The sequence below is a fragment of the Sturnira hondurensis genome, unplaced genomic scaffold (genome assembly GCF_014824575.4).
Source record: "Sturnira hondurensis isolate 20B ecotype Veracruz unplaced genomic scaffold, ASM1482457v3 Scaffold0015262, whole genome shotgun sequence".
Taxonomy (NCBI): Eukaryota; Metazoa; Chordata; class Mammalia; order Chiroptera; family Phyllostomidae; genus Sturnira; species Sturnira hondurensis.
Window position 1 is genome coordinate 1,509,288 of NW_028087893.1, and position 27,298 is coordinate 1,536,585.

Genomic DNA, 27,298 nt, shown 5'->3' on the forward strand with positions numbered 1-27,298 from the left:
TTTCTGCGTCAGTTGAGATAATCATGTGATTTTTTTCTTCATTCTGTTAATGTGTTGTATTATATTTATTAGTTTTTGTGTATTGAACTGTCCTTCCATCCAAGGAATGAATCCTGCTTGGTCATGGTATGTAATACTTTTAATGCGCTGCTGTTGGATTCACTTTGCTAATATTTGCTGAGGATTTTTTAAAAGATATTTATTCTTAGAGAGAGATGAAGGGAGGGAAAAAGAGGAGTGCCACCCATCAATGTGTGGGTGCCTCTTGAGCGCCCCCTACTGGGGAACCTGCCCACAACCAAGGCATGTGCCCTGACTGGGAATCAAACTGGCAACTGGCCCTCAAACCACTGAACCATGCCAGCCAGGGCTCTCTGTTCTTTTTTCTTTTCTTTTCTTTTTCTTTTTTCTTTTTGATCTAGCCAAGGGATTGTCAATTTTGTTTACAGAAAAACAACTCTTAGTTTTGTTGATACTTTTAAATTCTCTTTTGCTTATTTCTGCTAATATATACTTACTTCTGCTAACACTGGGTTTAATTTTTTTCCCCCTCATTCCTAGAGGTATAAAATTAGGATGTTGATTTGGGAATCTTTCTTTATTTTTAATGTAGGTGGTTTCTTCTGTAAACTTTCTCCTTGGTACTACCTTTGGAAGTTTTGGCATATTGTGTTTTCATTTGTCTCAATATATTTTCTTATTTTTTATGGAATTTCTAATGTAATTTTTATAGTCTCCATAGTTTTGTGTTTTTCAGAATGTCATATAGTTGGAATCATATAGCATATAGTCTTTTTAGCCTGAATTTTTTTCGCACTTGATAAAGTGCATTTAAGTTTCTTCCATGTACTTTCATGGCTCAATAGCTCTTTCTTCTTAGTGCTGAGTAATATTCCATTGTCTGGATATACCATAGTTTCTTTATTCATTCCCTTACATCTTGATTGTTGCCAAGTTTTCACTATTAGGAATAAAGCTGCTAGAAAGAGCCATGTAAGCTTTCTGCTCCTTTACATTATCTTTAAATAAACTAAATGAGATAGGAGTTTGAGTTAGTCCAAAGAAATTGTTTCTCACATTTTGTCCTAATGAAGGTCTTATGGCTTGTTTCTGTATGTGCTGTCTGAGGAGTCTAACAGCCTTTGCTAAGCTTGCCTGTGAGTTTTTGTCTTTGGTTTCAACTTTTGTGTTCCTTTTATTGAAAGAACATCAGCATTGCCACATCCAGCTGAGGCAGAAGGAGCTTCCTCTGAGATCATTGTAGCCTGAAATCCCTATTGCTTCTTAAATAGACTGTATCCTGAGTTCTGTAAGCATTACCTTCTGCTCTTGAGGAGCTTACCGTACACTACAATGACTGTAACATGTTAAGTGTATGAACATGGGAGTTTTGTAGGGAAATTATAATAGATATTTGTTTCATTAATTCAAAGAAAAATGGTATGATACTTTGTGTTCTGACCATAAAACACAAAAGGTTTTTTAAAAGCAAGTACCCCAAATTCTATATTTTCATCTTATTTTCTGACTTTGACCATACATTTTTAAAATATCATTGAGGTAATGGTATACAAATAATTAAATCTGTATTTTGATGATTCTGTTTAGAAATATTTGTTTTCTAGTGTGAAAATCACTGCAATCTGGATAATGAAGTATATGTAGAATGAAATTCATGTGGTATTGCCGATTAGTGAAGATTCTGTCTGAATATCTATCCAGTGTTCTTCATAATCAGAGAGGCGTTACTTCAAATAATTCCTGATGTATTTTATGATTTTATCTGACTTAGCACCTGTATTTTAATGTTACTTGTGTCTATGACTATAGGACACCAGTTTCCGCTTAATCTTTTGTGCAAGATTGGATAGTCTGTGTGTTATGTCTACAGAGCACTTAAATTCTTTCCCTCCCAACTTTTGCATGTGATAAACCATAGCAAATTATTTTAGTCACTTGAAGTTTTAAGCCACAGTGTTTTTGAGAATTATCCATCTGTGTACCTTTTGGAGTACAGAGATGGATGCATGAAAACATTGGGTTTTCTTCTTTTTTTTTAGTTAATTCTGAACTTGTTTCTCTTTTAGTCGTGCGGTCAGAGAAGAAACGCCTTAGAAAGCCAAGCAAATGGCTCCTGGAATATACAGAAGAATACGATCAGATATTTGCTCCTAAGAAAAAACAAAAGAAGGTACAGGAACAGGTGCACAAGGTATGTTCCAACATTTCTACAATCTTTCATTAGTCTTTTAGGATGCTGCAGTTTGCCTTCAATATCATATTTTGTCTTCGCGGAACAATAATTTCCTTAACTGGGGTCTTACTTTTTTCATTTTTTTACCTCCAGCTTCTGGCACAATACTTAACACCAACTAGTTATGCAGGAAATGTATAAATGAATCTTTGTACTCTGTGTGTGTCTGTTTCCTCCTCTGTTTTCAAAATGTATTTAGTGATTTAGGGAAAAATGTTTAGTAAAAAATGGTTTACAAATACAGTAGTATGATTCTGATTTTTTAAACAAATGTAATTATACCGTATTTGATGTATTTTTAAATTCAGTTTCTTTAAATTGAAGTATTTTATTTTATTTTTTTAAGGATTTTATTTATTTTTCGGGAGAGGGGAAGGAAGGGAGAAAGAGAGGGAGAGAAACATCAATGTGTGGTTGCCTCTCACACACCCCCTACTGGGGACCTGGCCTGCAACCCAGGTGTGTGCCCTGACTGGGAATCGAACTATCGAACCTTTGGTTTACAGGCCCATGCTCAATCCACTGAGCTATACCAGCCCAAGCTAAACTGAAGTATTTTAAAGTAAATTAGAAACATTTTGACTTTCTATCCCTAAATAATATGCACCTCTAAAAAAAAATAGAACTTTTTCTTCGTAACTGATACAATATTATTACATCTAATAAGATCAATTTATCTAATAACAAGTCCATATTGAGATTTCCACAATTATCCCCTGAGCTTTTACATTTCTTTTATCCAACTCAGGATCCAGTCTGTGATCGTGATCACACATATCTGGTGGTGGTTCCCTTCCCTTCCCTTCCCTTCCCTTCCCTTCCCTTCCCTTCCCTTCCCTTCCCTTCCCTTCCCTTCCCTTCCCTCTTCCCTTCCCTCTTCCCTTCCCTCTTCCCTTCCCTCTTCCCTTCCCTCTTCCCTTCCCTCTTCCCTTCCCTCTTCCCTTCCTTCTTCCCTTCCCTTCCCTTCCCTTCCCAGATTTTATTTATTTATTTATTTTGAGAGTGGGGGAAGGGAGGGTGAAAGAGAGGGAGAGAAACATTGATGTGTGAGAGAAACATCAATTGGTTGCCTCTTGCCCACCCCCAGTTGGGGACCTGGTCCACAACCCAGGTACAAGCCCTGACTGCATATTGAATCATCAGTCTTTCAGTTCAAAGGCCAGCACTCAGTGCACCGAGCCACACCTTCTCAGGCCCTATCTGGCTGTTAAATTCAGAAAAGTCCCCTTTTTATGACCCTATCTAAGCAATGCAAGTACCACATTTGGTTAATCCATTTGTGTTGTGTTTGGTTCGTAATAGGTGTTATTAAGCTTATTTCTCTACCTTCTGTGTTTCCTGTTACGTGGAAGTAGTAACTAACTCTGATAGATTGGCATTAAACATTTTTAGCTAGATTACATCATAGATGATACTGTTACATACTGCATGGCATCAGAAGGCATTTAACATCCAGTTAATTGTTCACAGTGATGACTAACTGATTCCTCCGTTTTAAGTTAGGTTTTACCCCTTTTGATCAAGAAGCAGTACATGTGTAATTACTTTGGCTCCAGAAGGTTATCCTGTTCCCCATGGTCCATTTCCTGATGACTTTTTGAAACCCTGACTCCTGTGGCTCAGTGGGTTGAGTGTGAAGGGGTGAAGGGACCCTGCAAGGTGAAGGGTCCCCGGTTCAGTTCCTGGTCAGGGTACGTGTTCTGCTGGGGGCATGCAGGAGGTGGCTGATTGCTGTTTTTCTCCCCCATTCCCTTCTCTCTCAAAATAAATAAATAAATGTCAATTGAAAATCTTTGCCTGTATCAATTTCATTGGGAATTTAACAACATGAAGACTTACATCTCATTATTTCTTCTATTTTTATTAGCTGGCAATTTCTTTCACTATCTCTTATAAACTGACCAATTTGTATTGTCTTGAAATATATGAAAGACAGAATAAGTCCTTATTTTCCATTTATAAGCTCAGTGTATCTTAATCAACTACATTTTACCCACTTTTTAAAAATTACAGTAAAATGTATACAGTAGTCTCTCCATTTCTGCTGTCTTAATTACCATAGTCAAAAAGTATTAAATGGAAAATTTCAAAGATAACCAATTCATACGTTTTAAATTGGGCACCATTCTGAGTAGCGTGATGAAATCTTTGGCTGTCCTGTTACTGTTCCTCCCGGAACATGAATCCTCCCTGTGTTCAGCATATCCCTGCTGCATATGCTGCCTGCCAGTACTCACTCAGTAGCCCTCTTGGTTATCAGATCATTCATTGTGGCATTGCAGTGCTTATGTTTAAGTCACTTGTATTTTATTTTATTTTTAAGTATTTTATTTATTTATTTTTAGAAAGAGGGGAAGGGAAGGAGAAAGAGTGGGAGAGAAACATCAGTGTGTGGTTGCCTCTCATGTGTCCCCTACTGGGGACGTGGCCTGCAACCCAGGCATGTGCCCTGACTGGGAATTGAACTGGCGACCCTTTGCTTCACAGGCCCGTGCTCAATCCACTGAGCTCTGCCAGCCACAGCTCGTATTTTATTTAATAATGTCTCCAAAGTGTCAGAGTAGCGAGGCTGACAATTCCAGTATGCAAAAAGAAGCCATAAAGTGCTTCCTTTAAGTGAAAGTTCTGAGTTAATAAGAAGCAAAACAATTGTACACCAAGATTACTAACATCTACAGTGAGAATGAATCTTCTGTCTGTGAAATTGTGAAGAAAAAAGAGAAGTTCATGCTAGTTTTGCAGTTGCACCTCATGCAAAAGCTACAGCCACAGTGCGTGATAAGTACTTATTTAAGATGGAAAAGGCATTACATTTGTGGGTGGAAGATAGGAACAGAAAATGTGTTCCAAGTGGTGGCAGTGTGTTGTGCCAGAGAGCACTGAGCCTATATGAAGACTTCAGCAAGGGATCTGCTGAAGTGAGTGGCACCAGACTGTTCACGGCAGGTAAGGGATAATAACACAGATCCGGTAATATGTTTGTCACTTTATCATCTCATATTACAAGAAGAGGAAGGGTAAGTACAGTATAATAAGATATTTCAAGAGAGAGAGACTACATTCACATAACTTTTATTATAGTACATTGTTATCATTGTTCTTTTATTATTATTGTGAAACTCATACTGTGCCTAATTTAAAAATTAAACTTTATCATTGGCATGCTACATGTAGGAACAAACACAGTATATATAGGGTTCAGTACTGCCCTGTGGATACTGCTGTGTGACATAAAATTTATGTAACTGTTTTGTAACCATTTTTAGGTGGACATTTCTGTGGCATTAAGTACATTCATATTGTTTTGCAACTATTACCACTGTTCGTCATCTCCACAACTTTTTTGTGTTCCCAAACTGAAACTCTATACTTCCCTCTCCCAACCCCTGGCAACACCATTCTGTTTTTTTCTTTCTGAATATTACTATTTTAGGTACTTCAAATAGGTGGAATCATACACTATTTACTTGATTTTGACTAGCTTATTTCACTTAGTGTGATGCTTTCAAGGTTCATTCATATTGTAGCATGTGTCAGAATTCTGTTCCTCTTTAAGTACATTATTTTTTTAACACTCAAATTATAAGTTTGGCCTATGGATTCTGTTTTTATATTTTCCTCTTAGGTAAGTTCCCGCTGTGAAGAGGAAAGCCTTTTAGTGCGAAATCGATCTAATGCTCAGAACAAGCAAGGGGATGAGAATTCTTTGATTTCAACCAAAGAAGAACCTCCAGTTCTTGAAAGGGAGGCCCCATTTTTGGAAGGGCCTTTGGCTCAGTCAGATCTTGGAGGCGGACATGCTGAGTTGCCACAGCTGACCTTGTCTGTGCCTGTGGCTCTGGAAGTCTCTCCTCGGCCTGCTCTTCCGTCTGAGGAATTGCTAGTTAAAGCGCCAGGTAAGGTGGGAATGGGGGCTAAGTATGTAAGTGGATATGATTAGAAGAAGCAGGAGATTTTAGTATGTTTTGATGGAAAGCCAGTGGTATATCTCTATACAATAAAAGTACCCACTGCTCTTTATGGTTGATCAGCCACCATGTGAGTCAGCACCCAGGAGAGCAGGGGTTTGGGGGAGAGGCACTGCATACCTTGAAGTGATGAGCATGTGAAACTTATGGCTCGGATACTGGCTCACCAATCCTTGTGTGACTTGGGAAGTTGTTTAACCTCAGACTTTGTTTCTACATGTATAAAGTGGAGCCCATAATGTAATGTATGATGTAATTCACCTGACACAGAGTAAGCAGTTAAGGGTAAATACTCTCTTGAAATGAATGACCAGTTGCTTTTCACTTTGTTATTCTCTCTGTGTCGCCTGATGAGAGTTGGGTCTAGACAACTGTGCCCAGTTCATCTTCTGACCATTGAATATTGTAGTCAGCCACAGGGATTTTGGTTATAACCTTTTACATTCCCAAGAATATCTTTTAAAACGTGTCCCAATTGTGTTTAATCAAGTAATGCAGAATCAAAAAGACTTTAAATAGAATAATAAAGATCGTTTTACTATTTCATTACCTATTATGTGCCAAACTCTATTATTAGGCTTTTTAACATACTTTTTAAAGAATAATCTTACAAAGTAAATTAATATCTTTTATTTAGGAGCAGAACAAAAATTCTAATCCTGATTCATTAATGCCCAGAATTCAGGCTCTGCTTCACCTCACTTCTTTTCTCCTTACCACCAATGAGTTGCTATAAAGGCAGCTCTGTGTTTTTTGTTTCTCCCTGTGTTCTGTGTGACTCACACACACACAAAGGAACGTCCTTCCGCTAGTTTGTCTATATTTGAGGACTGTTTTCTTATGTTAACCAATACTTGAGAGTAAATAAATTCCTACCCTGTCCTTCCCCACAGGATGATGGGAGAAACAAAAAAATATGGTGACTCATTTTTGTGTGATATATAGATTTTTAAAAATCAGTTCGTGCCCAATTTCTATATATCTAATTAAAAGGTACATGTATTTCAGGAAATTATGAAAGTAAGCGTCAGAGAAAACCAACTAAGAAACTTCTTGAATCAAATGATTTAGACCCTGGATTTATGCCCAAGAAAGGAGAACTTGGCCTTTCTAAAAAGGTATGTTATTGTAGTCAATTCAAATAATGTTCATATACATAGAAATCACAGAATGTCAGTCTGAGAGATCCTGTATTGAGAGGCTGTTTGGCATTTGTGTGGACATATGCATCATTTGGTTTTAGGGTGTCTTTACAGAGGAAGATGTTTGTGTTTGTTACAATTTCTTTTGTGGCCTCAAAAGCTTTTACCAGGTTTCTACTTTACTTCTGTCTCTACAAGGCATTAACCTGTTCACGTTCCATTGCCCTGTCTGCATAAAACCTCAGAAAATTCAGTTGAGCGATATGTAATTCAGGCAGAGAAACATTTGAATTAAGTCTTTGAGTTTGCAAACTTTGTTTTATTAGCCAAGGAGGCATCATTAAATAGTAGATGGAAATAGAAAATTGATTTTCAAATTTTATAGTGGTTAACAGTTGGATATTGATTCCTTAGGAAACATCTCACACCCCATACTGTGAGGAGTAACACATGGTAAATGTTAGAATTTCAGTTGTGTGATGTGTAGATTTCCTATTAAAAATTTTTTTAAAGAAAAAGTGTAACTTATCAAATAATTTGAGTTTTTGGACTTCTTTCTTTAACTATAGCACAAACACTCATTTTTAATCCTACATTAAGTTTTTATTTTTGTTAGATAGTCACCCATCTGTATTAGCATATAAATGTAAATTTTACTTTATTTGTGTTTTTATTGCTTATTTTAAAAACTACACTGTATCTTTTAATTCTTTTCTTCTCAAAGTAGTCTGCATGGACTTGTCAGTTACTCTTAGGCTCATCTCCTGCTCTCCAGACGGGCTCAGTGGGCTCAGTGGGCTCAGTCTGGGTAGTCTCTGCCTCGGCAACTCACCGAGCTGGCTTTGTGCTTTTCACTAGTCAAGCTGTGATAATCGCTTTCTGCAGTACTTCCTCTCCTGGCTTTGTGTTATTCAAATCCTAGCTATTTTGCAAGCTTCTTGGAAGAGGTAGATGAGAAGGGCCAGGGAAGCTGGAATTTAGTCAGCTATTTTGTGTGTGGAAGTAACATTTGCAGTCAGATGATAAATTTATTTAGCAGTAGTGTCATACCAGGTAAGTCTTGGAAAGTTGTTATATTACTTCTAGAGGTTAGGAGATGCAGATTTCAAAGAAAGTAAGAATTCTGGCCAGTTAAGAAAATGAATTCCCCCTAGTTTTATATATAATTGGCATATATAAGTGAATAATTTAAAGGAGTAAGATGAATCCTCAATGGTTTTGAGACTTGACTATTTGCAATATAGTATTAATTTGTATAACCTTGCTCTGTCAAATGTAGTTTTCTAATCTAAAATGTGACTTGCCATGTTTGAGGGTTATTTTTTTCCTCTAAAGAGATGAAAAGCATAATTTAGTTTATATATTTAATTTAAATTTACATAGGCAAGTGTATCCAAAAAGTATTTTCTTTTTCTTTACTTTTTTTAAAGATTCTATTTATTTGTATTTATAGAGAGTGTAAGGGAGGGAGAAAGAGGGAGAGAGACACACTGAATAGTTGCCTCTTGCGCGGCCCCATCTGCGGACCTGCCCCACAACCCAGCTGTGGGCCCTGACTGAGAACTGATCCAGCGACCTTTCAGTTCCCAAGTCAGCTCAGTCAACTGAGCCACACTAGCCCGGGCTCTTTTCTTTTTTTAATTGCAAGATAACTGACACTGATAAAATGCATTAGACCTTTGTTTTGTGTGATAGACACCATGGAAGTACTACCTATCACTCAGAAGTTTCTCCTGTACCTTTTTCATTCTGTTCCTCATTCTCCTGTTTTCCAGAGGCAAGGCTTTCTTACTTCTGTCATTGTAGGTTACTTTCACTTGTTCCTGAATGTTATATGTATTGTTTATTTTTGTTATTCTGGCTTCTTTTATCCAACATTCATTTTTTAAGTACATTCATAGGATGATAATTAGTAGTTCATTCCCTCTTATTGCTGAGTAGTATCCCTAGTACAATTTGCTTATTCTTTCTCCTGTTGATGGACATTTGAGGTTTTTCTTTTGTAGCTATTAATCTTAAGGCAGGTGCAGATACTTCTCCCCAAGAAGTATTTGTACTGTTGGTGCACAAATATTTTAATTTCTCTTGGTGTGGGATGCTGGTTCGTGTATGTTTTTCTTATACATAACCTGCCATACAGTTCTCCAAAGTGGTTGTGCAGCTTCACACGCCCCAAGCGGTGTGTGAGAGGTCACGTGCTCCACATATGGCATGTATAAGTGAGTGATTTGATGGAATAAGATGAATCCTTTACTAGCTTTTGGTTTGTCAGTCATTTTAGATTTAGCCATTCTGGTGTGTATGAAATGATGTCTAACTATAGTTCTTTTTATATTTCCCTAATTAACGATGTTGAACTTCTTAGTATGTGTTATTCCTTTATCTTTGTAAAGTGACCGTTCAAGCATACATACATTTTAGGTTGGGCTATTTATCTTTTTTATGGTTGCTGTTTAGTAGTGCTTATTATATTTGGGATATAAGTTTTTTGTTAGATATATGTACTATAAATATTCCCAGTGTCGGGCTTGCCCATTTATTTTCTTAGTTGTCTTTCATGAGGATATTTTTTATGTATTTTTTTCTTTTATGAGTAACACTTTGTGTTTATTTCATAGACAGAAAAGTGTTCTGTGTTTTTTTAGGATTTTCATTCTGGAATTTATGTACAGATCTTTGTTTCATCTTCGTATTTTGAAGATATTTTTTTTGCCCCCATGTGGATGTCCAATTGTTCTAGGAGCATTTGTTAAAAATCTTTGATTTCTCTAATTCTCTGTCAATTTTTTTTTCTTTTTAAGCATTAGATGTAATTAATAACTCACTATTGAATTTTAGCTTTTTTTGGTAAGGAGATGGTCATTATATTTGGCACTAAAACAGTAGGAAACCATGATTATTAGTGATGACTAGAGCCAAAGACTCTGGAGAGAGTAACCTCTTTCTGTTTAAAGAGTAGTCCTGACATCCGACCCGGGCAGCTGCACAGTGAGGTCCTGGTTACTCTGCAGGCTATTTTGTCATCAGGGTGAAGCTGTGATTCAGTCCCATCTTGGGACTGCACCTTGGGCCACCCTGTCTGTAGGTGAATCAGTCATGGGTTAGGGAAGGAGGGATGTCTCTTGAGGTAATGGTACCTTGCAGGTGCACGGGCTGGATGCCTGTTCACACCAGAGTGTGTGCAGAGGAAGTTACTACATCGCGTCCCCCCAGCGTGCTTGCTGCAGCCTGTGGTCATTGTCGTTCTGAGACGAGCTGATGGGTTTTTATTCATGTAGCGCGATTTTCTTTCCTTTTTTTTGGTCTTGGTATATCTATTTTAACTTACAAAATAAGTTGATGAGGTTGGAAATGAGAATATTGTCTGCATTGTTCTCTGATTGTAGCTTTGGGAACATTTTCATTGTTTTTGTTCCACTGCTTTTGGGTAAGGGTTAAACAAAGAACTATAAATTGGTTGTCTGAATATGGCCTTTTTTAAAAATAATCAAATTGTCTTCTAGTCTTTTGTACCATTTAAATGGGTACCTAACATTTATTCCTTTAGTTTATTTGGCTTTATAAGATTCTGATGTACATTGAACATGAGGAGAGTAAGTATTCTTATGATTTATTAACGTATATGGCGAGCATTCGGAAATTCACAATTGTATTTCATCGTGTTTTGACCTCAAACTCTGGAGACTATAGCAAGAATGGCATCCATTGTATTGACTTTGTGGCCACTCAGTTCTGTTTTACAGTCATGATAAAAAGTATTCTTGTGGGAGAAGACATTTTCTTGGGATGAACTAATTCATACAATCATTAGTAGTGTAGGAATACAATGTGTTAAGAATTACTCTTCACATCTAAATGTTTTGTTTTGAGTTCTATTTTTTGCTTTAATGTATATTAATTAGACATTCAATGATTTACAGTTATTTAATATTCAGAATTCATCAAAGAAACATCTGTATAAAACCTAATAACTATAAATACAATTTTAAGAAGGTAGATTTTTAAATACAGGGTGGTATGGAATAGAACTGAGATGGTGAGTCTCTGGATTTATACCCCTTCTCTTCCTTTTCCCACTTCAGTCAAAGCTGTATTCTGTATCTGCTTTATGTATTGGAAGTCTCTCTCTTTCTCACTCACACTCTCTCTGTGAAGGAGCATGTGGTCATTAGTCTTGAGCTTTTTTTAAAATCTGATGCCTTTCCCTATGAAGTTTTTGTTGACCCCTTCATTGTTATCATGCCATTCTTTCAATTGTTTAAAAAATAACCGGAATTCTGTATTGATGGCAATAAACCATTCAGTTTTTCTTGTATACTGTAGGGTTTATTTTTATGTTGCATTTTACTCATTTGTAGTGTTATGAAGCTGGTCACTTGGAGAATAACATTACTGAATCAAGTGCTGGGTCTCGTTGTAAAGAGTTTGGTGGAGGTGAGTATTTTTGAGATTTAAAAAGTGTAAAGCAAAAGAGTGTGAAACAGCTTGTCAGTTAACCAGAAAAGTTGTTACACAAGTAAGCAAGACCAGTGAGGCTGTGAGTTCTAAGACTTGTTCACCCAAAATTTGTGTACTAAAATTGTGCATGACACTAGAAAATTATATCATCATTTTCATTTTTATACTGAAATCAGTTAAATGAAATTAGAATTGGCACAGGGAAATTTTAGGAACAGTAGAGAAAAATCAGCTTCTTAATTTTCTTTTTTAGAAAATTCTCTAGAGTGCATCATTACTTTCTTGGTTTTGATTCAATTTTTGAATCTGTAGGGCAGAAAATAGGAAGTCACAGTTGAGAGGGAGATTATAAATCACCTAAGCCAATCTTTGACAAATAGTTTCTTTTATCACATTTGTGACCTTTAGTTTGTGAGCATATGCTTGAAAAAGAGAGCTTATATTCGAGCCTAATTATGGTTGCTTTTTAAGGGCTTGGGAATCTTTAGATTAAATTGGAATCTGACTCCTGGAACTTCTACGTAATGATTTCTCTTTACTTATAGGCAGAATGGGCAGCAGCCCTTCATTGGATAATGCATATAGTAATCATAGTTGGAGCATTTATTTTACCAAGTCCTTTGCATAGGACTATTACTGCTAAACAGTCTAAAGCATTATAGTTAGGGTATTATCCATATTATCTCTATTTTATAGAAGAAACCTGAACATGAAAGAGGTGGCAGGTGTTGGGGAACTTAAACCCAGAGTTGACCAAATTAATTGCCACACTACTATCTTATTATCCACCCCAGGTTTTTTTCCATGCCAATTAAAAAAAATGCTCACCAAAGGATATGCTTATTGATTCACCCCTACTGGAGGTCAAACCCACTTACCTTTTGGTGTATAGGACAGTGCTCCAGCCAACCTTGCTACCATACCAGGGCCATGCCAGGTTTTTGATCCACTTTGATTTTTTGTCTGCCAATGACATTTATTGATTACTACCATTTCTGAGACATTAGCTAGATTTAAGCCCACTGCATCAGATGTGGTCTGCCAGCAAAGGGTATCATGGGACAGTTATATTTTCTGTGATCTTAAATGCATACTTCTTTAAAAGTGATCATGATTATTAAGTTTTCTAGTAAGTAAATCTAGCAGTATGTTAGATTATTTTAACCTTGTGTTTATTCCTTAGGTTTGGTTTATCAATTTGTTTTCTTGCTTTAAAAAAAACTTACAAAATAGTATCAGCTCTATTCTATACTTGGATATTTTTAGTACTTTAATTTACACTTTAGTTTTTAAATAGAACCTACAACCTACACTTCATTCTTTGTATATTTCTTCTTAATATTTCAGCTTGTGAGAATTTTGAACCTTTATTTTGCCATTATATTAAATCTTCTTTAGTCATAGGCTATCGGTAGATTTGATAGCAGAGCATCTTCATCTCCATTAGGCAGTCCAAGAGTAGTTTCCCAAAGTTCATTCTTTACATTGGTACCTAGTTGATTAGTAAATACATTTTCGCCCCATCTGTAGGATATTAAAGTCCTTTGAGGAGCTAGAAAGTCTTTAATTTCACCAATGTAGGACAGTGATTTGCTATTTAACAGTAGTTGTCCATGTAAATTAATCAAAATCATACCTTTTTTTTTGTCAGATCAACAAAAAAAATTTTTTTAAACTTTATTTACTTTTAGAGAGAAGGGAAAGGAGGAAGAAAGAGAGAGACAAACATTGATGTGTGAGAGAAACATCAGTTGGTTGACTCTTATATAGGCCCTGATTGGGACTGAACCTGCAACCCAGGCATGTGCCCTGACTAGGAATCGAACTGGCGGCCTTTCTCTTTTGTGGAATGATGTTCAGCCAATGTGGCACATACCCTGACTGAGCCATACCAGTCAGGGCATGTACCACAGAATTTTAGTAGTTTATGTGTGCCATGAGATAAAAAAAGATTTAAAATCTGATGTGGAATGAAATTGCTTTAATAACCTAACTATGCATTTATTATTTAATCTATCTGAGGCAGAATTTATACATATGTAGCTAATTTCCAAAGTACTTATGTAGTCATGGGTAAGTCTCTTTTTCTTCTCTGCCCCAGTTTTTCTCATCTACAGAGTTGGAGAATTAAATAGGTTTAAGGTTAGTTTCTACTCTAACATTCTACTATTCTGTGAGGTTCCTTTAGTTGAGGGGAGTTGTTCTTGGACTGTATATCATTTGTTAGTAGGTAACACCTGTTTTCTTGTAATAGGCACGGCCAGAATGTTTGATAAACCAAGGAGGCGGAAACGACAAAAGCATGCTACAGCTAGGATGCATTATAAAAAAGTGAAAAATGAAGACTCATCAAGAGATACCCCAGGCTCAGAGGTATTACTCAGTTCCTAATCTTTTGACCTTGCAAAATGAAGCTACTTTTCACAATAGAGGCCACATCCCTCTTTCCCTTGAGTTCTCTTAAGAACAGCATTCTACTGAAATGGTTAATGACTATGAGGAATCCTGGAGAAACAGAGTATATATATATAGCCTGACCCCGGTAAAAATTAGTCACGGCACATGTGGCATCTGTGCATGTGACCTTTTTATAAGATCACATCCTATGCTATAGGTGTTAGATGAAATTACATAACTGTTTCATCAGAAAAGTAAACTTTTTCTAAAAACTAAGGAGCACAATATCCAGTAACCATGCAATCCAAATGAACTTGGATATTGCCCTTTAAAAGAGTTGAGACTGCTGCAGTTAGGGGCAGTACTCATTTGCTTATTTCTCCAAATCATCAACGGCTTGATTTTAGACTGCTGTTTGTAAACCTCAGTTTTTAGGAAGTAGACACAGATTTAAAACTCTTTCTTCGTAGAGCATCAGTGTAGTCATTGATGCTATGTCTGGCTTTTACAACTCAGGTGAAAAGAGCATTAGAAACAAGTTAGGCCAGCATCACACATTATATGTAAGGAGAAGTGTTTCTTTCCAGGACAATTTGAATAAAGTGCCCAAGAGGGGCATTATTTAGGAAACACTGATCTTGGAAGGACAAATAAGTAATCAAATAAACTTAAGAATGTTTTCTCTCCCTTAGTGAAACCTTAAAATGGAACAGCTCAAAAAGTTCCAGTGGAACAGCCTCAGAGCAGTTAGTGGCAGGGCATGAGGCGCCCACTACCCGCCCAATCACAGCAGGGTTAGAACTAACATTGCATGCAGTCCGCCCGCGTGATTGGCTGAACATCTGTAAGTGCTGATGGCTAGACGAATAGCAGCCCAGAGGGAGGGGGTCACATGGAGGAGACATCAATAATGCAGATGTGGGACTTTATTTTTTCTCTGCAAGGGAGACCTGATGGCACACAGGACAGCCACAAGCCCCAAGGAGGCCGTGGAAGAGGGCATAGACAACGACCACGGGATGCCCGCGTCTAAAAAACTGCAGGGTGAACGAGGCGGAGGAGCTGCTCTCAAGGAGAATGTTTGTCAGGTAGAACACGTGGCCCACTTGCCCTTCAATTGTATGCTTATCTATAAGAGAAGCCCTCTCCATCTCTCAATTGTCCAATCTTGATTAGCATAGTAATTTTATTGGATTATTCCAGTGAGGTCACTTCCCTTTGAAGATTACCTCTTTGGACTCCCCATTAAAGGAGAAAAGAGAAGTATCTATTGTTGATGACTCACTTGCCCTTGTTGCCCATGAGTAGATGTCGAAAAACAGGTCTGAGATGGAAGAGGTGAGTCTGTGGTTGCTCACTCAAATACCGCTTTTTTTCCTGTACCTCTCAGGGTGAGACTTTCAGTTTGTAAGGAACTTTCCAATGGTAATTTTGCTTTGAGATTTATTTTATTCACTATTTTAAAGTGGTAACTTTAGAGGACCAGGACCTACCATCTATGTAACAGCTTTAGAGGACCTACTGCCTATATCTTTCTATTTAATTAATAAACATTTATGTAGTATTTACTATATATTAAGTACTGTTCCAATCACTAGAAAATATTACATATCATATTCATCATAACAATCTTATAAGGTAGATTATCATTATTATCCTCATTTTATAGATGAGGAAATGGGCACAGAGATATTAAATAGTGAAGACAGGATATAAACCCAGACAATCTAGGCTTAGAGTCTTAACCAAACCCTCTATGTGAGATGTGGCTCCACTTTATTGTTAAAGAGCCTTTATTAGGCTTGGGAGTAGAGCCAGTTAAATGGATATTCTCTTTGGTTATGTTCTCTTTTTATGCTCTTGATTTATCTTTGTATTGGATTGGCCAAAATGTCTGTTTAGATTTTTTCTGTAAAATATAAGGCACATTTTTCATTTTCACCAATAACTTTATTGATTTTAGATATTCTGAGTATGTCATCTGTCTCCCAGTATTGGCTCCTAATGTGTAGAGGTCAGTGCTGCTGCTAAACATCTTCCAATGCATCAGACAGCCCCACAGCAAGGAGTCGTTTGACCAGGATGTCAGTAGTACCGAGGAACATCGCACACCACTTTTGACATGTTCGATCAGTCATAGCACCTTCTCCATACACTGCACAAATCTTCTTTTGCATTTCAGTTGCATTTTTATCTTTCTTAAAATTGTAAAGCATAATACACCAAAAATGTTGCATATTTTCTTCCATCTTCAGTATTAAAATGGCTACATAAAAATTCACTAGTTTAGGTAAGTTTTTTTTAAACACATCCTGATGTGACAGCTGTCACAATACAATTCAACAGAATTGTTTTACATGAAGTTAAAGACAACTAAGCACAACTAGAACCATCATTTGGAAAAAACTAAATGAACTTTTTGGCCACCCCAATAAATTCTTAAAACCTGGCATATGAAAAGTTGAAGATACAGTTTTTTTTTTCCCTAATTGAAACAGCTAAAAAGTAATATTAACCTGGACTTAGAATGTTATTAGGGCAAATGTAATTTTAACTCAGTTTCTTTGTCTATTCATTTTAACTATTACATGCATTGTGTATGTAATATACACACACACACATTTTGATTAAAGAAGGTTGATTGTTTGGACCATTTCCCAGTTACAGGGTTAAACCTCACAGGCTGTTTGGCCCACTACATTTATTAACAAAAAAATGATTACGCCCTGGCTGGGTAGCTCAGTTAGAGCCTTGTCCCATGCACCAAAAGGTTGCAGGTTCAGTCCCTGGTTGGGGCATGTGCAGGAGGCCGCAGGTTGCTGTTTGTCCCTCTCCCTCTCTCTCCCTCTAAAATCAATAAACATATCTTCAGGTGAGGATAAATTATTAAAATTGTGGTGACTCAGCAGTTCTGGCTTATTTATTAGATAAATTTTTGTTCAGATGTTTTACTTGTATAATTTATTAATGGTGCCTCTTTTTACTCTCAAGTGTCCCACTTTGAAAGGTGAATTATAGTTAAGGACTATTCTATACATTTGGTTAATATGAAAAATATATTCTTTGATATATACTATCATTGAAGTTTTTCTATTTCAGTGATGAAGGCCAGTTTGTTCATTGTACATTGAACCTAATGTCACTGGCACTCTGAATATACAAAACAAAATATAATATTTATGGCACTTGGCAGTTTTTGTGTGTGAATATGGGATAGCAAAACATGTGGGACGACTTCAGACTACAAACTGATTAGGATCTTGATGTTTCCTCTTAATCTCTGGCTGCCTCTGGTCTTTTTCCCCCCAAAGGCCTACTCATTTATTTGATGTTAAGTGGCCAGAGCTGTTCTAGTTGTTTGCGTTCCTGAAGATACTAGATTCATCTAGCCACCTGAGTCCATAACTGTGTGTGTGTGTGCACGCGTCTGCATGTGCACACTATCCACTATGGGGAAACAAGTCAGGATATTAGAGGGGTGAAAAGTAACAAATGTTGTGAATTTGCAGGATTTTAATAAATTCTAGAATGTTTTCAAAATGATAGATCTAGATCCTTATTTCTGAAGGCTTTATCTTAAGTGACACCCTGTCTTAGGTGACATCATCTGAGGAGGATGGTTTCTCTGAGGTAGGTCATATCTCAAGGATTGTTCAGACATTGACCGGAGCCCTTTTACAACAGTTATGACCCAAGTCCAGGGAGCTAGTAGCTCTTGCTCAAACCATTGCAGTAGGCTTCTTGATTCTCTTTGCTTCTAGTCTCAGCTTTCTACTCTCATTAAACTCATTTTCCATGTAGCAGTCACAGGGATTTATGTTTGAATGAATGTCTAATTTTAGACATCCCTTGGTAAAGCTCTCTAATGGAACATCTGAAATGCTGTATTGTAATCTGTAAGGTTACCTAACCAGGCCTTTGTCTATTTCATACCTCCTCTTCTACCTCTTACAACTTTTGTCCACTTTAGTCCAGTGACACAGGCTTTCCTTGTGATTCTCAGACATGCCGTGATTGTTCCTGCCTGTGGACTTTCTATACACACTACCTTCACATTATATGGCCGACTTGTCACTCAGAGCCAGTCTGAGAGGCCATTTCTAATCACCTGATCCAAAGATCTGTTTGAATGCTCTACCTAATGCTTATCATTGTCTGATACCTTTTCTGTTTAAGTTTTTACTTGTATTTTCTGTCTTTAGAATGTTAAGAACCACGAGACCCAGGGCCTTGTGCTACCTGGCATAGAGGAGGTAATCATTAAATATTGGCTAAGTGATTGGTGGGCTGTCTTATTTCTGGCAAAGCTGCTTGTTAATATTCTTCATGAGGACCTCCTGCTTAGGAATTTTAAAAACCTTTTGCTATGGACAGATCTGTTTTCTTTTTCTTAACAGAGCTGTGAAAAACTGGGTGAGCTGCTATTATGTGAGGCTCAGTGCTGTGGGGCTTTCCACCTGGAGTGCCTTGGATTAACTGAGATGCCCAGAGGAAAATTTATCTGCAATGAATGTCGCACAGGTAAAGTTAGATATAGAGGGGTCTTCTTCCAAAGAAGATCTGAGTTTTAAAGTTTCTCATTTGTAGGAGACACCGTTTTGTTGCAATACTGGGCTAGTTGCTATAGACACAGGTGCTGTGCAATCTTTGCCCCCTGAAGAGCTTCCGAATGAATAATGAATGTACAGTACAGCATAATGTAGTTCAAAAAGTGTTGCAGTGGAGGTGCATTTAAAGTGCTCTGTGAACAAAGACGAGCCACCGCCTCAGAGGAAGATACCTGAGTTTGACTTGAAGAGAGAAGTGGAGACGGGAAGGACAGAAGGTCCAGTGATGAAAATGGAGGACAAAACACAGATCAGTGCTTTTAGAGTGTAGGACGTTCTAGGGAAGAGGCACTGGTGAGTGTCGGGGAAGGCTGCTGGGTTACTGGTGATGATTTATATTTCTTGCTGTGAGTGGTGATTACATAAGTGTGTTTACTTCATGATTATTTGTAAGTAATATACTTAGGATGGGTGTACTTTTCTTCATATGTCAATAAAACTTCACCCCCCCAAAAGTGACATTTTGGGAGTTATAATATGCAAATTGAGGCAGAAACTAGGAGTGGTCAGGTGAGATCAACCTGTAAAGCACTTCCCAAATTGTGCCAAGGAGGTTGCTCTATTTTCAGCATTATATGTGGATGGTGCAACATTTCAGTGGTAAAGAGAGGAGAACTGAGTCTTGAGCTTATGAGTAATTAAAACCGTAAGTGTGGTTGGTGCTGCCCAAAGAGAAAGCATCTGTAGAGCAAGAAGGTGGTCAGTGACAGTACCTGGGGATATCTCCTTAAAGGGTGCCACTGGAGGATACGGAGGGTCAAGTCGAAGAATGTGAAGCCTCGAGAGTGGGGCGTCATGAGCAGGGGCAGATATAGCAAGGAGACAAGATTAAAGAGGTTCTGGAGTAAATACAGGCTGTTGTATTTGACAGTGAGAAATGGTTGACTTTTCACTAGAGGATGCCACATGAAATCAGCATGAGGGCAAATGGGTAGCAGTAGACACTGTTTCTTAGAGAATCTTGATTTTAACCAAAGTAGGAGCAGTAGCTGAAGAGAGGATATTAATAGTGTCAAGAAGAAGAACATCTTGAGCTTTTGTAGGATGAAGTTTAAGAAATGTGTGGGGAAATGAATGCCTTTTCCAGGAGAGTAATTGGAAGAGTACAGTCACAGGCAAAAGAGGATAAGAGATGAAAAGGTAAAGTGGGACTGTCCCATGGAGTTGGGAGACAGGAGAAGGAAGCAGAAGCAGTTTTTTCTTGGCTTGATGAGAATGTTAGGAAGAGATGTTTCTAACAAAGGGAAGAGTGTAGGTTCAGGGCGGGTCCTGTAGAGAACAAGACCAGGTGTACTGGTGTCTGTAAATAGGTGGCGGTGTCCTGTTACTTCATCTTTCCACTGCCACCTTTAACACTGTGGGGACAAAAGCTGGAGGAGGACAAGATAGTTGTGGGGTTATTTTGCCTAATCTAAGAAAGATCATCTTGCCTTTTGTGCCAGTGATCCAGTTTTGCTAGCCTTGTCTTTATTATGATGTGATATTCTCTGAGCAGGTTATATAAGGCAAAGCTATTTTTAAAAATCAATTGTATCGAAGTATAATTGCCTATAAAATGCACCCATTTTAATGTATGTTTTGATAAGTGGTTTATTTTTAGATTTTATTTGTATCTTTTTAGGGAGGGTGGAAGGGAGGGAAACACTGATGTGTGGAGAAACTGATTGGTTGCCTCTTTTATGCACCCGTCAGGGGCCCTGGCCTGCAACTCAGACATGTGCCCTGACCAAGAATTGTACTGACAACCTTTGTGTCTGTGGGATGATGCCCAACCCACTGAGCCACACCAGTCAGGGCTCTTACAGGTTTTCATAAAATTTATACACTTGTGTAACCACAACCACAGGGATAATACTAGAACATTTCTTTCATTCCAAAAAGTTCTCAGTGAACCCTTACACAACTCACCCACCCTTACCTCCCGCCCCCTTCTTCAGTTCAGGCAAGTAATGATTTGCTTTCACATTAGATGTATTCTTTTTTAGTGTTTCATATAAAGGGAATCAAAGTCTTTGTAGTTTTTTGTGTCTGGCTCAGCATGTTTTCTGAGATTCATCTATGTTGTGTGTATTAGTACTTCTCTTTTTAAAAACAGCTTTATCGAAAGTAGTACTTGTAGTACAAGAAACTGCACAAAGTGCACAGTTTGATAAGTTTTGGTGGGAGTGTGTACATACACCCGTGAAACTACCACTTAGCATAGTTAATTTGAGATTCAACAACATCATTGCAGGTATTGAGAGTTCATCCCTGTTTATAGTTGAGTAGCATTTCATTGTGTGGATGTACCACAGTTTGTTTATTCATCTATTGATGTACATTTGGATTGTTCTCAGATTGAGCTGTTACAAATAAAGCTGCTGTGAACATTCAGTTCTTTGTATAGAAACATTGTCTTTTCTCTCGTGTAAATACCTAAGAGTAGATGGCTGCATCATGTAGTAGGTATGATATATGTTTCACTTTTAAAGAATCATTCAAATTGTTTTCCAAAATATTTGTATCATTTTACATTCCCATCAGCAATGTATGAGAGTTTCTGTTCTTCCCCATCTTCAGTGACGCTTGGATTGTCAGTCTATTTAATGTTAGCCATTCTGACAGATGTGTGGTGGTATCTCATTGTGGTTTTAATGTCCATCTCCCCATGGCACATGATTTTGTGCATTTTGTGTGCTTATTTTCTATCCTCTTTGGTGAAGTGTTTGTGTGTGTGTGTGTTTCTAATTGGGTTGCTTATTATCTTATCTGTTAAGTTTTAAGAGTTCTTGCCCTGGCTGGTGTAGCTCAGTGGATTGAGCATGCACGGGTCTGCGAACCAGATGATCGCGGTTCGATTCCCAGTCAGGGCTCATGCCTGGGTTGCAGGCCAGTTCCCGGCAGGGGACACACGAGAGGCAACCATACATTGATATTTCTCTCCCTCTCTCCTTCCCTTCCCCTCTAAAGATAAATAAAATATTTTTTTTTAAAAAGAGTTCTTTATATTCTGGATACAAGTCCCTTGTCAGATACATACTTTTCAGGTTAGTCTCCCAACTGTACCTTGTTTGTTTGTTTGTTTCTTTTTTTATTTTATTTATTTTTAGACAGAGAGGAAGGGAAAGAAAAACAGGGAGAGAAACATCAGTGTGTGGTTGCTTCTCACACACCCCCTCTGGGGACCTGGCCTGCAACCCAGGTGTGTGCCTTGACTGGGCATCAAACTGGTGACCCTTTGCTTCACAGGCTGGCACTCAGTCCACTGAGCCACACCAGCCAGTGCAGTGTTTAATTTTTTTAATGGTGTCCTGTGAATATTGATAAAGTTTAGCTTATCAACTTGTTCCTTTTGTGGACATACTTGTTCCTTTGGTGTCATACTCTAAGCCATCTTTCTTAACCCAAGGGTCACAAAGCTTTTCTTTGTTTTCTTCTGAAAATTTTATAGTTTTAAGTTTTACATTTAGGCCTATGATCTTTTTTGAATTAACTTTTGTATATGATGTGATGTGATATGATGTAATTTTTGTATATGAACTACTTTCTTTCTGGCTCATTTTACCTATATATTTCAAAAGGTCTGACACTTAGAACATTTAAAAATACATATATCCTGTGTGTGACAAAATTACAAACTAACCCTTCTATGTCATCTGCCCAGCACCATTTTCAAATTTTCCTACTTATCTCAAAGGTGTCTTTTTACAGAGTTTTGAATCAGGATCCAAGTAAAATCTGTGTTGTATTTTTGATATGTCTCTTAAATTTCTCATAAAGGACAACATTCCTGTCCCTCTTACCCTATTTTTAAATTGATATCTATCTGCCAAGACAGTGGCCGTTTGGCCAACAAAATTTTCCACATTCTAAATGTGGTTGATGGTACCCTTCAGATGTCTGTTTAATTTAACTTGTTTCTCTTTTCTCCAAATTTCCTGAAAACTTGTAGAGATTGGGTTAGTTTCTTGTCGGTTTTCTCTTGGCAAGGTGATGGGTACTTCCTCTTACTTCCTATTCATGTCAGCATGCATGCATTGTCAGTTTCCCACTGAGTAGTGATCTAAGGTTGAATTAGTTAATGTTGTCAGTCTGATCAGTCTGTCATAAAGTTACTTACTGTGCTACTGTGATTTGCAGTAAGTACACATTGGGTTGTTGTCTAGTTTTTGGTGGAGAGCTCCTGAAACCCTTGGAGTTTCCTAAGTGATGGAAGCCATAAAGCTGTCTTTGAATGCCTTTTTTGTGTTAATCAGGTGACTCTTGGACCCAGCTGAAGATGGAGGCTGGTTGCCTATAGAACCACCCATGTGACTAGAAGGTTGCAATCCCACCTTTCTGGCCTCAGGGGAGAGAAGAGGAGAAGGGCTGGAGGTTGAAACAGTCCTCAGTCACACATGTGTGATTAATGCATCAAAATCCCAAAGAAAGGGGTTCAGAGAGCTTATGGGTTGGTGAACATGTGGAGGTTCTGGGAGAGTGTCGTGCTTGGAGAGGATGTGGAAGCTTTGAGCCATTTCCCCATCCTTATTGTGTACATCTCTTCCATCTAGCTGTTCCTGAGTTACGCCCTTTTATAAGAACTGGCCATCTAGTAAGTAACATGTTTCTCTGTGTGCTGCTCTGACAATTAATTGAACCCAAGAAGGGGAATATAGTTGTTCAGAAGTACAGTCCACAACCTGGTTTTGAAGATTGGTGTCTGAAGGGGTGTGTGGACGTGGCCTTCTTCTCTAGGGCTGAGTCCTGAATCTGTGGGATCTGCTGTTATCTCTAGGTAGGTAGTGTCAGAACTGAGCTAGGACAGTCAACCGGTGTTACAGAATTGCCTGGTGCGGAGGGAACACACCCTACACTCAGCCCCCTGCCCCTTCCCTCCTGGTAGAATTTGGTGTGGAATTGTGTGCTCACTAACTTTTCATCTAATGGTTCATATCGGGTGAGTTCTTGAATTGTTATTAATATGTTACCTTCTTTATGTTTCCCAGGAATCCATACCTGTTTTGTGTGTAAACAGAGTGGGGAAGATGTGAAAAGGTGCCTTCTGCCCTTGTGTGGAAAGTTTTACCATGAAGAGTGTGTCCAGAAGTACCCACCCACTGTCATGCAGAACAAGGGATTCCGGTGCTCCCTCCACATCTGTATAACCTGCCATGCTGCTAATCCAGCCAGTGTTTCTGCATCTAAAGGTACAGGTTTCTCATGTGAACCAGTCTAATTGTAAAATAGCAGTGCCATTGGCAGTGCATGTTTCCAGATGCTTTCTAGCCTGTCTCTTCGTGATCTCTCTAGCTTTTGTCAGAGTACCGGTATTTTGTGCGAGAGAAGAGAGTAGTGGACTAGTTAAGTAGTTACCACATTGTTTTCTATGGAGCCTTAATGTTACGTAGTTGTTTTAAATATTTGAATATTATTTGAGATTTAGTTTCAAAAAGTGTTTTGTTGCATGTCTTCATCCTGCTACCTACTCCATTAGACCAGGAGTCCCAAAGCCTAGTACCAGTCTGTGGTCTGTTAGGAACCAGGCCGCACAGCGGGAATTGAGCAGCAGGCAAGCCAGCGATCGGGTACCTGGTGCCAAAAACAGTGGGGACCACTGCATTGGACCTACTGTATTCTTCTCCTGTGGGCCCTTGTACATCTGTGGTTGTCACATGTGATGTCCTTCAGACATGCATATAGGTCAAAAGTGAGGCTTTTGTTTTGTGTTGATTTGTTTTTTAAAATGGAAACTCCTATCTTCAAAGCTTTTTTTCTGTTTCATAGTGGGAGAGCTGAAGTTTCCAAAACTATTGGTGGATGTAAATAAACTCGAGTTTTCAAATCTGTTCCTACTGGGAAAATAACCGTTTCTTTCTGTTCAGTAATAGGGGTCTCTTACTGATTTTCCTAAAAGCCAAATATTTTGTCTCTACTGTTAAAAGCTTGTGTGCCTAAAGAGCCCCACTTGACCCATTGAGGTTTAAGCAGGAAAATTTAGTAGTCTTGACTTTTTTCATTATTCAGTCTTTTAACCAGATTGGCACTACCTTTTGTAAGTTGATTTCCAGGCCCTCTAGATCTCATCAATCTTTTTTTTTAAGATTGTATTTATTTATAGACAGAGGCAAAGGGAAAGAGAAAGAGAGGGAGAGAAACATCAGTGTGTGGTTGCTTTTCACGTGCCCCCTGCTGGGGACCTGGCCAGTAACCCAGGCATGTGCCCTGACTGGGAATCAAACCAGCGACCCTTTGGTTCACAGGCCCGTACTCAGTCCACTGAGCCATACCAGCTCATCAGTCTTAATCATAGTAATTTAACTTGCTTGATCAAGCAGTTTTGATAAAAATTGCAGTTTAACCATCAGATACCTTCCTGTTTTCCATTGTTATTGTAGGTTACATTTAGAGGTTTTGGTAGTAGCTTTCGGTTGAAGAATATTAGAGGACATAATTTCATCAGCGAGGGGTAGAGGGGCTCGTTTGCCTGAAAGGCTTTAAGAATCACAACATCAGGCAACAAAGCAAGCAGTAGCAGTGTACCTGCCATCTGGCCCTTTATCCCAGCAGTGCACATCTCCACACACCATTCAGTTTGCAGGCCACTCCAGCTTTCCTAAGAGTCAGGGCAGTGGTTTCACTGGGGCTTTTTGGTGGGGCAGGTTTGTTTACCTTTGTGGGATCTGACTCCTTGTGTTAAAGTTACATAGTTCCCACCTCAGCTTTTTATAGTGAATTGAGTGTTTAAGATCCCCTGCCCTGGATGTGAGGGCTATCAGGCTGTGACATCTGTCACTCCACTGATTGCCAGGGTTGATTCGGCTGATCTGGCCAGCTAGGCAGATGTCCCCTTCCTCCCTCACCGATCCATGTGCATCCCTCCCGAAGGTGCGCTCGGTCGAAGAGGACAGCCTTTGTCGGGTACAGAGCAGCTGCGCTCCCCTGCTAGGACCTCCGAACGAGCTCTCAAGGTCCCCCGCCCTAGTAGTGCTTTTTTTCTATTTGCCACGTTTTCTCAGTACTAGCAAATAAATTTGAATAACTCACACTTTTTAATACTTAATATGTTTATTTTTTCTTTTGTGTCCCCCCCCCGATTTTCCTGTGTCTTGTATACTTAGGTCGCCTGATGCGCTGTGTCCGCTGTCCTGTGGCATACCATGCCAATGACTTTTGCCTGGCTGCTGGGTCAAAGATCCTTGCGTCTAATAGTATCATCTGCCCTAATCATTTTACACCCAGGCGGGGCTGCCGAAATCATGAGCATGTTAATGTGAGCTGGTGTTTTGTGTGCTCAGAAGGTAAGTCATGACTTACTGATGTATGCATAGTTTAAAAAGAGATTAATACAATTCCTTAATTGCAACAAAAGGTCTTCTTCACATTGCTACTACAAGAAATACGAGGAAGTGATATACTGAATTAATATAACAGAACTTCCAAATTTGGATTTGTTCCCCAATAGGAACACGTTATATTTTTATTTTGAATAGTGACTTAATTTTTATCAAAACATTAAATAGTTGATGCAATAAAGAAATAGGAGACAAAACCACTGTTAGAAAAATGAGGGGGTGTGGTCAAAAAGTACAAAGTTCTGGTTATAAGATGGGTAAGTTTGGGGAATGTGATGTGCAGCATAGTGACTGTGTTAAATATTTGAAAGTCATAAAGAGAGCACATCTTAAAGATTTTCACCACCAAAAACAAATATGTAACTGGGGTAGGATAGATGTATTACCTAATCTTACTGTGTAAATCATTTCACAATATGCACATATATCAGGTCGTTATGTTGTACACCTTAAACTTACACAAGGTCATATGTAAACTATATCTCAGTAAGTCTGAAAGACAAAAAAAAGAAAGGAACAGAAAGAACGAACAAACTCCAAATCGCCCCAATGATGGTGAAACTCTGAGTCTCGCCATCAGAAAAAAAACATTACTTAATATTAAGTGATATCACTCCAGATATCTCTGCATATAACTGGATAGAAGCAATTCTAGAAGATGGTGTCATGGTATAATTGTTTGTTTTATTAATTTTACATGAATTTAAATGAAAGAAGGGAAAGTGAAGAAATTTATCAATTTCCTTACTGCAAGGGATATTAATGTTTCTAAAAGTCTTATAAAGTGAAGGAAAAGGTAATTTTATATCTTCCATATATTCAGTTTAAGAGTATTTCCCCCGCAGAACAGAGTCAATATTGCCCATTTTATATAATTCCTGTCCATTTCGCACAGCCTGACTCCTGCTAGTTCAGTGGGAATTTCCATACTCGTTGCCAGTCTGTTCACTGTGGTGCACTTAGAGTTCTGAATTGCTCTCTTGGTGAACTGAGCTTCTAAGAAGCACCTGTCAGGGTGTAGTTCTCGGTGTGAGGCTGTTTGTCGTGTGGCTCTGCACGAAGAATACATGCTGGGTCACGGTCAGTGTTTAGGTCATACGCTCTTTTTCTAAGACTGATGTTGCCACTGCTCCACTGTCTTCTGGTGTGAGGGTGACAC

The 27,298-nt window shown here is 38.3% G+C and overlaps 1 protein-coding gene across 5 annotated transcripts in view; it reads left to right on the plus strand.

Moving 5' to 3' along the window:
* Positions 1-27,298, plus strand: part of NSD1 (nuclear receptor binding SET domain protein 1) — a 149,480-nt gene that overhangs the window by 91,095 nt on the left and 31,087 nt on the right. For all 5 annotated transcript variants that reach the window (XM_037064448.1, XM_037064447.1, XM_037064445.1 and 2 more), the window contains exons 6-14: positions 2,088-2,212; positions 5,880-6,150; positions 7,231-7,340; positions 11,723-11,798; positions 14,077-14,195; positions 15,164-15,307; positions 18,617-18,740; positions 23,794-23,994; positions 25,906-26,085. In XM_037064448.1, coding sequence (XP_036920343.1) covers positions 2,088-2,212; positions 5,880-6,150; positions 7,231-7,340; positions 11,723-11,798; positions 14,077-14,195; positions 15,164-15,307; positions 18,617-18,740; positions 23,794-23,994; positions 25,906-26,085 — 1,350 coding nt within the window. The remainder of the gene's footprint in view (positions 1-2,087; positions 2,213-5,879; positions 6,151-7,230; positions 7,341-11,722; positions 11,799-14,076; positions 14,196-15,163; positions 15,308-18,616; positions 18,741-23,793; positions 23,995-25,905; positions 26,086-27,298) is intronic.